Source organism: Thamnophis sirtalis, unplaced genomic scaffold (genome assembly GCF_051295495.1).
Source record: "Thamnophis sirtalis isolate CommonGarterSnake01/CBP01778 unplaced genomic scaffold, rThaSir2_p1.2 scaffold_5, whole genome shotgun sequence".
Taxonomy (NCBI): Eukaryota; Metazoa; Chordata; class Lepidosauria; order Squamata; family Natricidae; genus Thamnophis; species Thamnophis sirtalis.
The window spans coordinates 51,242,495-51,257,734 of record NW_028261385.1 but is presented as its reverse complement, the minus strand read 5'-3'; the positions used below and the strand labels follow the sequence as shown (position 1 = coordinate 51,257,734).

The window sequence follows — 15,240 nt, the reverse complement described above, 5'->3', positions numbered from 1 at the left end:
ATAGTCTTTCTGATGTTATTCTTTCCTGAGTTCTAATAACAACATATATTAGCCTAAATAGCAGCATAACAGAAATAACTTTTCTTTCAGTTTCATAATATGAAGTTTCTTTATGCTCTGTTTTTCTTCTTAAAGTAGTTAGAGTTCAATTTATTTTTGTATTTTTTTCTGTTAAAATAATAATCAAAACATTTTATACTAGAGGAGAAAGTATAACACAATGAAAGAGCAAATAAAAACATCAAAGGATAGTAGTACGAATACTTAAGCAAAACATTAAGCAAGAAAAACAGGAAAATAATTAAACACAATCATGACTTTCAATGTCAAAAATGAAAAAAAAAAATAAGATAGAAAGACCGAGAGAATTTGATCACATTCATAGAAAGCTCAATTTCAAATTTAATTACAGCTGCAGAAGGAAAAAAAACCTTGATATCTTTTTATAGCTTGTTCTTGATATATGACCATTTGTTCAGCCACTGAAGTTACAAAAGCACTGAATGAAGGGATTTAAGACCTTTTGCCTGAAGTTACAGCCATTGCAGTGCCCCATGGTCACGTGATCAATATTTGGCACTTTTCAGTCCACCCACGCTTACAGTGGGAAGGGCCCTGCAATATCCATCCATCCATCCATCTATCTATCTCCCCCCCCCATCTATGCTCTTTTGATCCCCTGTCACCCCACACATTACCACCCCAACTCAAATTTATCATCTTCTTGTTCCTGCTGTTAATGAGGCATCCCTTACGCAGCTGCTGGCCAGGGCCAGGGTTTGGCTTTGCATTGAGATAAAGGGAGGGGGAGCAACCAAAAGCAGACTTTGCCCTCCTTCTTTACAGTGTGAAGCCAGCCCCAGACCTGCCCAAGAGCTCTTTGCAAAGGAATATTTTGGTGTGCTGGTTTTTTAAAAAAATGTTCACAGTGTGAATTCAGTCCCAGCAAGGTTTAACAGCCAGCCTGGGCATGCCTCAACAACAGCAGGAGTGCAGGGTAACAAGGGCAATGGGGTGGGGTGGCTACAGCTTCTCAGGATATAGCAAGCAAGCCCAGATCCATGCAGTACAGAGTGCAGGAAAGCCAAAAGGACACAGATAGGGTGGGGGACATGCATGTGTGGGAAGAGTATGAAGGGGGGGGTGAGCTTAGGGACCTTGAAGAGCAGAAAGCGGCACAGAATCCCTGAAACTCTTATCTGGCCATTTCCAACCAGAATTAGTCCGGTGAGTTTCTTGTAAATAGGCATGCAGCAATAAATAAGTAACCTTGATCAGGTCATGGTGTAATTTTTGTTTCTTGTGCCTGGCAGATGGGTCCTCAGCTAATGACTGGTAACACGACAGCAATGGGGATTGTCGGGATTGTAGTCACATGACATCTCCCTTTAATACTCCACTTAGGAACCAAAATTCAGGTCTCAATCTTGTCATACGTCAAGAACTACTGGTACTTTCAATACAGATTGCATATTATTTGGTTGGGAAAAATAATCGATACATGAAGAAATCTCATGAATGCAAGCATAATAAAGAAATTTAGGTTCAGTCTCCAAAAGGTGGATTCAGAAATCAACATAAGCCAGTGATAATCCTTTCCCCCCCCCATTTGGAACAGTGTTGGAAATACTTGTACCAAACTGGTAAATAATCTAGGAGCAGTGGCAGCTATTGCCAGAAGGTCCCTTAGGCTCCATTTTATATGCCATTTACAGTGTGATCTTTTCCTGGATCAGAAGGCCCATGGATCTATCAATCATGATTTGATCATCTTTCAGTTTGAGTACTGAAACTCACTCCATGTGACGCTTCCAATGGAGACTATCCAGAAGCAACAAAGTCCAAAATTGTATAATTAGCTATAGGTATCTAGTTTTGCCTACATTACACTATTAAAGTGAGAGCTGCACTAATTAAATATGGAATTCTGGATGCAACTCAAAATGTTGACTGAAACCTTTAATGCCCAACATGACCCAGAACCTGTTTTCTGTATCTATCTATCTATCTATCTATCTATCTATCTATCTATCTATCTATCTATCTATCTATCTATCTAAACAGCTGTGTGTGTATTTTCCAGCAGAACTCTGGAATGGCTCAAGCAATTTCAACCAAACTTGGTACACAGATGACTTACTCTCTGGAAAAAAAATACTGTGGGGATAAGAAATCCCTAAAACCCCTCGGAGTGTGTGTTCTGTTAAGATACAGCCGGTTGTGCCTTAGAATGACTTTTACTGTACTGCCGTAAAATGGCTTCTACTGTGCAGTGAAGTGGACTTGCCATGGTAACAGCTTCACGATACTCCACAAGGGGGCTCCCCTCTGGTAAGGGGGGAAATTCAACATTAGAAATTATGTTTGGTCCAGACATTTTCCCCCTATAAATAAATAAATACCCAGGCAATGCCAGGTTATCGTCTAGTTTTCAATAAGATATGGAAGGAAGGACTACCTTCAGATACCTACTCTGAGAAAGTGTCATCATTAGAGGAAATGTGGGAGGACCTAGAAAGAAAAAGAAAGAAGAGTATGGTCCTAAATGTTTAAAAATCAATTCTCCTGGCTCCATTGCCATAGTTGTGCCATTTACCTAGCTACAGAACAGCTGATTGGTCCATTAGGCACTGAGGCTGACCTCAGCTGTCAATCAGCTTGAAAACTGAAAATTTAACAATGGATTCTCACAAGCTGCAGCAAGCCAGTGTCAGCACATCACTGTCTGCTTCCCTTCTTTCGAATAGCAATATTCCTAAGATAACACAGTCACTAATCCTGTAGGGCACAGGTGTCAAAGATGTGTGTGTAAGTCAACGACCTGAGACATATGTGGAAACTTTAGTCAAATATTTTTTTTCATGATGTTTCCTTACTATGCATCTTTATTTTTTTTAAAAAAAGTTAATTAAGAACTTGTACCCAGACCAAATGACAGTGATTCACTATGGCATTTTTGGAAACCAACATCTTTAGCAGAACATTTGCAGCAAGATTTGAAGGATATGAAATATACAGCTCCAAATAATTAAAGGAAATAAGTTAAATAAAATTCCCTTAGAATCATGCTAAAAAAAAGCTTTGACTTTTTTTAAAAAAACCATAATTTGCAAACTACCATTTTTGCAATTTTTCACAAGGCAATGTTTTAGATCAGCAAAAGAAATATAATGGACTATAGCAATCTTTTTTATAAAAAGGAACGCCAGGAACATTCATTCCAACAATATTCATGCTATAAACAAGGGAGAAAACTCATAGAATTACATAGAATCAACTGATTCCTACTCATTTGTCCACTGGGATCACCAATATACATCACAGGACTGAAGGGAAGCAATAAGTCATCCACCCCATGCTGAAGAAAATTAAGATGTCCTCAGTGTGTTGCTATCTGACCTGTACTTGAACACATTCATTATAAAGGACCTTGCTAATCTCTTGGTAATTGTCTATTGTCAACTGTTCTGTTACACATTCTTGCTTAATATTCAAACAGAATCTTCCCATAACTACAATCCATTCTTCCTGGTCCTGCTTACTGGATTGGTAGAGAATAGATTTTGGGCTTCTTTATGACAACCCTTCAAATATTTAAAGACTGCTATTATATTCCCTGTCAGTGGGAACTTAATTTCATGCTGGTCCATGGTTGTAACAATGAAAATTGTTCCATGTTTGATTTTGTCTTCTTTTTCTGTCCAATTTTGGATACTAAGACTATCTTCTAAATCCTTTTTTAATGATGTTTTATTTATTCTTGATAAATATAAATGCCATAGCAATAAAAAAGTTGAACAGAGTCAATGACTGCAGCCATTTACTGGTTTGTCAAAAAATATAATAAATAATGGGTGCTTGCAATATGATATCTCTTATCAGTCTTTAGTTCAATTACCCCATCATTCCAGTTTTGAACATTATTTTCTGATTAAGAAAACAGTGGAAGAAACAGTGGGAAAAATCTTACAAAGTTTTACAGATAGGTGACTTCATTTGGACCCTCCATGCAGTTCTGTGAAAGATTTGTTCCTAGAACATGCTATCCTGTCCTATTACTGTTGGAGAGTTCTGACCAATGTTGTTGGAGAGTTCCATTTAGTGACAATGTTTATTTATTTCAAAAGCTGCAATTCACCCATAATCATTTATTATCTAGGTTTCTCCATGATTTAATATATTAATAACTGCAACACACACACACACACACACACACACACACACACACACACAGCAACCCTTTTTCAGCACAATGCTTTATGTCCCCTAAATCTATAGGAAGAGGACAACTCAAGGATCTCTCCCTATTTGACTGCATTCCAGTTCCACTTGTATAATGTTGCCCTCAGGTTAAGTTGTAATAAAATGTATCTAGATTCTGAAGAATTAAATACTAGTTCAACTGAAATAAAGTGAAATAAATTACATTCAGTAAATGATCCTATAGCAAGAGGAAATTACAATTTAATCTTCTCTTTCAAATGTTTAAAGACATTAAAACTATAAGGAACCAAAAAGTTATGAACCAAAAAATAATTAACATCCATAGAAGGGAATACCCAAATTAATAAGCAGTGGTGATAGCAAAATGTGTACAAAATATCACTGAACCAATCATAAAGTATACTTTATGGCAGCTTACCTTTCACAAGCTCTGACAGTCCATGCAGCAATTATCCATAAGGAGATACTAAAAACCAAGAGTACAGTTCCCGGGCATATTGTCATTAAGGTTTTCATAACAAAACGTGTATTGAAGTTGATCTTGTTTAGTGCTCCAATGCTTCTGGATGAGGCATCAGTGAAAAGTTTGCTATGCAAAAGCATAACTCTGGCAATAAGATAAAGTCTCAGGAACATAGGTATGGATAAAATTATATCCACATCAGCTATTGTTGTAGATGGGGTATAGGAGAAGGCAAGACGAGCTGTCCATGTAAAAGTGTAGTTGCCAGGGATAGGATGAATAGCACATACCAAAATTTCCAAGCAGATGAAAAAAATGCGCTCATAAGTCATGGCTATTCTCCAATCATCTGCTCCATTGTCCACCATAAATAACTGGAAAAGAAATGCAGACATTCGGTATTAGAGAAATATTCAGTTTAACAAATATGAAAAAGTGTATTCTGAATAACACTTCCTCTCTAAAGCAGTGTTTCTCAACCTTGCCATTTTTAAGACTGTGGTATGGACTTCAATTCCCAGAATTCTCCATTCCATATGATGGCTGAGAAATTCTGGGAGTTGAAGACCACAAGTCTTAAGGTTGCCAAGGTTGAGAAGCACTGCTCTAAAAGATAATCTAAGGCAACGTATCTTGTCATTTAAATGTTTTTCAATCTTAGCAAATGATGTAAACTGGGACTGTTTTGTGCATGAATACTCCAGTAAATTCCAGCAAGATCAATAGAGTAGGAAAATCATAAATGGAATATGACCCAGGTTAAACTATTTGTATTTACATATTTGATTTTTTTGTATTTAATTTTTTGTTGTTGTTGCTATTAGGCTTATCACCAAAATGTATGTCAACCCTGGTCTAGGAAATAATTCTACTTTCTTGCTCTTTTTTCTCAATGGTGATAATTTAAGCAGCCAGAGTAATCCATGATTATTAAAGGTATAATCTGCTTTTTTTCAAATTCATTTTGATAAATACTCTGAAGTGAAAAATTAAACTATTTTTTAAAAGCAACTTTTTATGTCTCTTTTTTCTGGGCAAATGAGAACAATCTGTTATTGTACGGGTGATATGGCAATTAATAAAAAATATTTAAAAACAACAACAATCCAGCGATTTTACTCTAAGTAAACTAATACACCCGATATCTTCCCAATAAGGTTAGGTGCATTTCAGGAACAATCAACCAAATTCAGTGGAAATAATCTTATCAATATATTATAATACTTAAATTTTCTTATAAAAATAATTAAATACACTTTGTTTTATCTTCCCAATCCACCTCATAGGGTGCTTGATATGGGCAAAATAGGAGGTGGAAGATGTTGGATATGTTTGCCTTTGTGACTTATTTGTAAATATAATAAAGATGGGAAATAAATAAATAAATAAAGCCCAGTAGACATATTATCTGGTGCTTTCAGTGTTTAAGTTTGCCTTTACCAAAAGCTGAAGTATTTAGTATAAATTTATTTCATTTGACAAACATCTACAGGATATACAATTATTGAGTGAGGTTATCAACCCTAGAACTGCATTTAAATTGGGAGCAGATGTGGCCCTAGTAGTAAAACTATCACATTTACTATTCTAACATTTTGTTACAATTGAAAACAAATTATTACAACAATTCCACACTCATGTCTGGCCTATTCAGGCATATAACTAGCTCATATTTTTTTCTGTGCAGCAGGAAAAAAAAACATAAACAAATATGAACTTGGCATTTGAACCTCAGTCTCCAATAGCAACACATTCCCTGTACCACTGGCCTCTACTTGGTCTAAAATAATTATAAAATTCACATAAAGATGGCTTAATGTTCAGTGAAGAACCTTTTTAGGGCATATTACAATCTCAAAATCAAATATGGATCGTGATGGCATAGCCATTTATATTAGAAAATAAACTATTATTTTGATAAATCGGATGGGCACATTCAAATTTAGATGCTCTTTCTGTGATAAAAATATTTCTGTCTTAGCAAAGAGTGATATTTTACATTTTATTGGAATAATAAAATATTTTTCATTTAAAAATATATGGTTGTTAAGAATAAACTTTAAAAAACAAAAATTGGCACACACAATTTAGAATGTCTGGATTTAGAAGTTTATACAGAGTATATAGGTTATACTCTTAATAAAAATAATCAGCATGCTCAGGAGTTATGGGAGTGTTTGGCTATATGTTTAAATATATCTTTTAATTATATTATGTATATATACATAGCAAATAATATTCATCTAATTCTAATAATTCATTAAACATTTACGTAACAAGCAATTAAAGTATAATTCAATTCAAGATAAGACTCTGCTTATCAGAAAATAAACAATGTAGTAGAATAGAACACTACAAATGTTAATTTATAAAGTCAGCTGTTTGGTGGGGAAACAGAAAACAAATGTATTACTCCACTTTAATCCAATGGTTTAAGAAGAAGTAACAAAAATGTTTATACCCCTTTACACATATCTGCTGATTTGTGCTGTTAACAATGAATATTCTAGAAGCATTCAGAATGATTGTTATCCCTGTCATATCAACATGATCGAATAAAAGTATTCACATCTGAATTATAAAAACACATTTAAACAATTGTACTTTACTGTGCAATCTTTTAGAAATTCTATTATTGATCTCTTTTAGTTTCCTCCCTCCTCTATTTTTTATCAGCAACAATATATCTTTTTACAATATAATTTAAAAGGTAGATTATTGTGAATAATGCTATATCATCAACAATACCATAATCCTACTTTAAAATCAGCACTTTTTTTTACTTCTGTTCCTAACTTTATTTCCTGTTCTGTTCACCACTCTTGCATTCTAATTAACCATGGTTTCATTTACAGAAACATATTGTCTGAGATTACAGAATGTGTGAAACCAAAATCAATCCAAATATATTAAGATTTGGCATTATGTCTGGATTAGTCATTATGATGGGTCTGAATTATATGTTTAACTATTTATTTTCTACCAAAGTTTTAAGTCAAGAGTTTCTTTTTTAAAATACAACACATCATTATAATAAGAATGCACTGAAATAGTTAATTGTAATATGCAAGACGAGTATATGTTTGTTCCTAAACAAAACAGCCTTTTTATTCCCAAACTGTAGCTGTATTGGAGATGATAAAGTATACAACATACCTAAAGAGTTTACACACAAATCTGTGGCACAATTATGATTATTCATGATCAAGATAAAATATATGATTATTAATGTTTTTGGTTCTATTTATTCAGATTAAAATATTAATCAGATATGCATGTATGTGTATAAACAAAAATGAGCTGCTATTTCATTCTTAACTGGAGAACATAGAGGAATGTAGTTTCTTTTCACATAACTTTAATTTTCAATATCCCAAGTTGTTAATGAACAATATTTATACCTATGTAATATAAAAATGGTGAAACCACTTATTATCATAAACAAAATGAAAAACAGAAAATAAAAAGGGAAATTACTACAATTAGAAACTTAAAGACAATAAAACCGTCTATTATGTTATGCCACAGTTAACTCCAGATAAGGAAAAAATCAGATATTAAGCGTATTTCCTTTTACGCTTTTAAAGGGAATTATGAAATAAGTCATTTTCTGCATTATGTTTTGCTGGGTCCAGATTTGGTAGAATGAATTTATGAAATCATGTATTTACTGAAATCAAGGCAAGAATGTGTCAGAGCTTTTTCATTGTAATTTATATTTGTAGTCCTATGGTGTTCACCAGAGCAGATAGCTGAAGTATAAATCAAATCGAATCAATCAGTCAATACCTATACACTTTTTAAAAAATTCACATCTATCACAGTGTGTCACAGACCTAATCCCAAAGCTCCTACAGTATACACAAACACACACACAAACAATCCTACATCAGGAAACATTAGAAGTGCAAGGTCAGTACAATGAATTGACTACAGAAAGAGAGCAGGAAACTGGACAATATGACTAAAAAACTAGCGATCCATTGTCAGCAACAAACTCTAAAAAAAATTGGATTTGCCTCCCAAAACCTTTCCAAAAGTTAGTAGCAAATTGCATTGTCATAGAAATAATTAAAACTACTGTAGATAAATGTATTCTATTTTAAGTCAATGTGCTATTTTCTATTTGCTATTTATTAAAGCAGACTATGTTTTTCATATTTTTTGTGAAAGCCTAAATAAAGCTATGACTGTTTTAAGAGGCATATTGACTTAAATAAATCAACTTCTAAAGCAGAAAGATTTGAAAAAGATTTTAATGAGTAGAAGAAAAGTACTGAGCACAATGAACACAATGAAACCACTTTCTTCTAAAAATTTTAAAGTTTGCATACTCTTATTAACTATATTTAACCAATTTAATTTGCTCAAAATTAAATTCTGTTGAAAATAGTTTTTGTTTTCCCGCTTTGACTTGTGTGTGTGTGTATGTCTGTGTGTGTGTCTCTGTATGTGTGTTTTTGTGAAAATAAATATCTCATTTATAGGATGAAGAAGAAATAATTTAAAATATAAATGTTAACATTAAATCTAATGCTAAATTATGATAGGCTCCCCACCCCTATTTTTTTGCTTTTCTCTATTTCAATAATGTTTCAGCCAATAACCTGGCTGCCGCATTCATTTCTTATGTAATAATCCTAAACAGATCCAATATCTCACTCCAATTCCACCTCCTTCAGTAAAATGCCCCATTAACCTTATGTATTCAATGGCCACACAAGGAAGGCAAAAATTAATGGCACCAGCATACAAATAACATGACATGTGTAATGTGAAACACAGCATTACATAATTGTATAATTATTGCAAAATGACATTGAGATGCATGTGTCATCATTTTGAAACCAGTGTATTTTGTCATGGCCTCTGCTGCTCCACCACTAAGTGTGCATATTCCAACATTGTTCCAAATGGTTCTAGAGGTGTTTCTTCTAGCTGACGAATAAAAGTACATTGCTAGGTTTTATCTTCAAGAAAATAGAAAGATTGTTTGGAAAGCTACACTAGAATGATAATAGTTTTTCCATACCCTTGCTCACCCTCTAATTTCCATTTCCCTCATTACTCTTGAATATCCCCAAGAGTCCAAGGTAACTTGGAGGAGCTTAGCAGATTGCAAAGGGAAGAGAATCAACTCTAATTTCATGTATGCATATATGTATGCACATATACACATAAAGTTCCCAAAAATATTTATTTATTTCAGGGATCAGTACAGTTAAAACTATATTTTTTTACATGTGAATAGCTGTTAACTGTGAAATTTAACACAAGGGACAATGATTTTTTTAAAAATCTGCACAATCACGTCATGTGTTATTGTTATTGCAAAATTTTGATTTATTTGTTATTATGAACAAAAGCATACCTTTTAGTTGACTTATTTTCCTAATTTAGAATAAACCAATTAATAAAAGTATGCACTATAGATGGCTTCATATGAAAAATGATTCCTGTTTAAGATTATTAATAATTACATTAAACATCCTTTGTGCCTTGATAATTATATTATCCAGAATAAAATATGTTGCAAGAAGGGTGTCCATGTCTTTCTTGTTTGTTTGTTTGTTTCCTATCACCAACTTCAAAAAACTGACTCATGATGGTTTATAGCAAAATATAAACATCTGCAATAAGGAACAATAAAATATTTATGGAATAGATATCAAACAAATGCAGCATTAAAACACCCATGGTAGATTTAAAAATAAAACATTTAAAATGTTTTAAAACAATAGCAAAAGAATCTCAGGATGTCATTCCCTTGGAAAATGCCATATGGCAGAGCTCCATCTTTAGTTGTTTCCTGAATGTTCTGAGAAAAGGCAAGCCTGATATCAATGGGGAAATTATTCCAGAAGGTCATCATTGCAACAGAAAATTAGTTTGCCTTGAGATGATCTTGACACAGAATGTTGTTGCTTCAAGCTATGCAGGGCTTTTATAGGTTAGAACCAGCACTTTAAATTCTACCCAGAAACCAATAGGGAGCCAGTGTAAGATTTGAAGAACAAGTGTTTTATGCTGCCGATAGTGAGTGCCAGTCAAAACTTAGAGCACTGCAATCTTGTGGTTTCCAAGTAGTCTTTAAAGGCCGTACCATGTAGAGTGCACCACAGTAATATTTTTTCTTAATGACAAGGACATGAGTCATTGTAGCCTGATCTTCTCATTCCAAGTAAGGTTATAACTAGCACATCAGTCAGTTGGGCAGACCTCCCTATCACAGACTCCATGGCTAGTTTAGTAAGAACCCCAAATCCAGAAAGGGCCCAAGTCAAGACCAGTTTTTTAAGAGAAGTTGTTTTTCCATCAAAAAGTAATTGATGAATAGGAGAACACCAATATATCAACACTAACACTAAATTTATCTCCAGTATTATTATTCTCATCTATATCCTTATACTCTCAAGACACTAGGAAAGGAGCTCCATGGCATCTCTAGTCCAGCCAGAGTAGCTGATGATACTATACTTAAACTGTTAGATGCAATGGTCTCTGAGAATAACCTTGACAAAAAGGAGGAAGAACCACAACCAAGGCAATAGTCAGATAAGATAAATCTAAATCCAAAACAAAAAATGGAATTGGGAAGAGCGATTCCGACTTGTCCCTTGAACAGTGGCCCAAATACCCAATTACTGCAGGCAGTCCTAAACAATATAAATAACTACGTAAACAGTTGAAGAGAGGATGAGAAAAGTGCATTCTTCCATCCAGATCATCTATTAGATATCATCTATATGTCTTTAGATTTAATGTAAATTCAATTTAAATTTAATTTACTTAACATAGAACACCATCTATAATACCATCTTCTTAGAATAAATATATATTTTGGCCACTGGCTAAATATATAAAAGATAAATTATTTATTTTAATTATTAGTAGCATCATAAATTACAAATTTTGAGACTATTCATCTATCAACTAGCCCAGGGGTCCCCAACCTCCAGTTTATGGATTAGCACCAGTCCCCAGAATGCCAGAAAACAGTGGCCCCCAGAAGGGCCATGCAAACAACTGAAGCTCCATCCACTGGATGCAGGAGCACATGAAAGCATGTCCCCTCCAGTCCGCAGGAAAACCTCTCTCCACGGTCTCTGGTACCCAAAAGGTTGTGGGGCGCTGAACTAGCCCATATTAAAGAGACAAATTTGATCTCTGAAATAACTGTTCCTTAGTTTCAGAAGTATCAAACTTATATTCCAAAATGAAAACAGACTCAAATATTGTTAAACCCAATAATTTAGCATTGCAATGATTTCTAATATATTAAATTGAAGAATGTACTTAATAGGACAAGGGATTCAATCAATATTTCTGGATAATACATATAACATATTTCTGTCAATTTCTAGTTGTTTATGGACACTGATGACAGGACTAGACTGCAACTATGTAAGGAACTATTATTGTATATATGTATATGGCTTATTTCCATGTTTTATGTTGAATGCATATCAGCTTCAATGCTTAAAACCAAGCTGATACTAATTTTATACTTGGATTTTTATAATTTCATTTTTTTTTAAAAGTACCAATAAGTTGTTAAGATTTTCTGTGTAGTTTAAAATTCTTACAGAAGGAAAACATATATCCCCCTCTGTTGGCAGTATTATCATGCCACCGTTAAAATAAAAAGGTCATTATTCTTCACCAAGAAGCGAATTATTATATATATTTTTCAAAAACCAACAGATAAGACATTATAACTGTGATTATTTGTTATTCCAAAAACTTTAAAGTTTTGATCAACATTTTGAAGGAAATGTTATTTAGAAAAAAAAATTTCCTTTGCCAAATAAAAAAATTGTATTCCTGTTTTTTTTGGAACAGAAAGGTTAGATTTAGAGCATGTACTGTATACTATTGTTATTAGCTTAAGAAATCCTTTAAACTCAAAAAAAGTTTCCAGATATGATGCTCTCACCTTTGAATACTTTCTATAGAAAGGTGAAATACATTTTTCTTTCTATTCACTAACGAATGTCTCACATTCAGAACACTAAAACAGCAGTTAATTATAAATACATGCTATGCTATATACCAATATACCAATAAGAAATAAAACCATTCAGCATAAATGTAAGTTCAGGCTTTCCAGGACACTGTGAATAACTTACATATAGATATAGATACACACAACAGGTACTTAAATGCCTTAAATTGGTGCAAAAAACTCCTTTCTGATACTTAGAGCTGTCCATAGTGCTGAACAAGGTAGATTGCTGGGTATGTTCTTTCAATACAAACTGGGTTTTTAACCCAGTTTTAACCTGTTGGTATTCATTTAAATTCATGCAGTATCATTTGTTTTTTTTTAGTAAAGTTTAATATAGTAACTCTTGTTTTATGGTGCAGTGTGTGTGTATGTTTAAAAAAATCTTTCTATTGCTCCACATAACAGTAAAAAGAATGAAGATCACCATTATTATAAGAGACAGAGATAATGAAACTGTTCATTGCATTTCCAAAATATAGTCATGAAATCTAGATGAGATTGTTTGGGGTGTAGTTTTATATGCTATACAAACACTTTTATGGTTCATTTTAAAATGCCTCAGGCCATTCTTTAAAAAAATAATACTATGCAAGTGTTTGAACTTTATATCACTAAGGTCTCTAGGGACCATGTTACTGGAAAGCTCAAGGAAACAGTTTGTATTGAATAATTTCATATGACACTTTTTGAAACTAAAATAACCTCTGAATTAAGTGTCACTCCCTAGACAATCATTAATTGGTACTCTGACATTTCTGAATACAATGTATGTTACTAACTTCATAACTGAATGATTCCTTGTAGTACAATTAGAAAAAGCTTTTCCTGCTTTTACTAAATTTTATCATGTGAATTAAACTTGCTTCAAGGGCATTTAAATCATTAGAGAAAAACTAAACATGACTTAAAATAAAATAACATCATCCATCACAGCACTTAGGTGAATCAAAGCAGAAACCTCATCTGTCCATGAGATTTGTCTTATTAAGGAGGGTAAATTTTCTTTTGGAAAATTGCTACATTCAGCTTTGTTTGGGTACATCAATTTTGTTATTAATATTTCTGTGAATAGTGAAATTCAGTAATTAGAAACTGTGGAGATTTCACAAGGACTGACTAGCTAAAACATGTGTTGAAAAATAATGAAGCTGAAAGTGCATATTTTAAAGTTTAGTATGGCCCAAAGATATATAGCAATAATAACTGCTAATAATAGTAACAACTACATAAGAAACTATATTAAAAAGACAGTTTACAAAACTTCAAAATGTTTATTTATATTACTTCCCATTTGCAAATAAAAAGGTAGAAGTGGTAACATTCCAATACTGATGAAGAAAAAGTTATCATAGTTTATTTAATATCTCTTCAAATATATAAAAGTAAAGACTCTCTTGAGTAAGACTACAAGTTATTATCCATTAAGTTTAGTAGGCAATAATAGAGATGCCTTTAACACTAATTTCTTTTGGGACATGTAAGGAATATCTTAAAATTATTAAAAACTGTTAGCTTTTTCCTACATAATTAGTTAATCAGAGAGGTGTGATGGTTAATGAATTTGTAATCTGTAAATGCATTTTATATTAATGCTTTAATCCATATTAAGTCTATAAGATCACATGACCTTGGACACCTTCGTAATGTATGGCTCAGTTTGGGCATATTTTAGCAGACTTACAGTGAGTGCTAACTACATACTAATATTTACTTCCACCAATGAAAACATTTTCTGTTCATGGAAAAAATGGTATCATTTTGTTCAATGTTGTATAGGTTACACAAGGTACTTTTTATGATGTTTCTCCTTTATGGAGATAATGACCATGGCTGAAATTACTTTAAAAGGAAAAAGAGCTATGCCTTTTAATCTTGAAATGAATCAAATGAAAATCTTTCTTCAAAATCAGATCTAATCAGCTATCTTTTAACCAAAATGTACTTTGAATTCTAAGACTACTGTGGCTATCACAAATCTTCTAACATTTATGGACAGAATGTAGAGTCTCTTGCTCTATGTTTTTATAATCTTTTCATTTTTAAAGCTACTCAGCCTTTGTACATGAGACGTTTAACACAGCATCGCCAAGGTTTAATATATTTAGAGGTGACTGGAGACTTCATAGTCATGTGATCCAAAATTGATTAACAAATATACACTTATTGCAAAATAGCAGGCATTATGTCCCTCACTTTTACATTAATAAATTAACTGCAAAGATAGATAAATACAAATAGAACATGCAGTTTTCTATATTCAGGTCTTATAAGTAACAAGACACCATATCCAAGGCAGTGAAAAAATGCATTAATGCAGTCTGCTGAGTTTCTATGACATGTCCTTGAAAAATACCGATTCATAAGTAGTACATACCTGAATTTCCCTTGCATGGTATACAATAATTAGACCAAGCAGAATGATTGTAGAGAGACTAATAAGGCATTTGAGGGCTAATGAATACAGCGACTCCTGCAAGAAAAAAATATATATTTTATATGTTGAAATTTTTTTGCCCCTTGTTTGGAAGATCTCAGAGAAAAACAA

The 15,240-nt window shown here is 33.0% G+C and overlaps 1 protein-coding gene across 1 annotated transcript in view; it reads right to left on the bottom strand.

Annotated features, from left to right (window-relative positions):
• The window catches only part of KCNN2 (potassium calcium-activated channel subfamily N member 2), a 75,159-nt gene that overhangs the window by 55,957 nt on the left and 3,962 nt on the right, over positions 1–15,240 (bottom strand). The window contains exons 3-4 of the mRNA XM_014062059.2: positions 15,070–15,165; positions 4,643–5,061 (exon numbers count right to left, since the gene is read on the bottom strand). Coding sequence (XP_013917534.2) covers positions 4,643–5,061; positions 15,070–15,165 — 515 coding nt within the window. The remainder of the gene's footprint in view (positions 1–4,642; positions 5,062–15,069; positions 15,166–15,240) is intronic.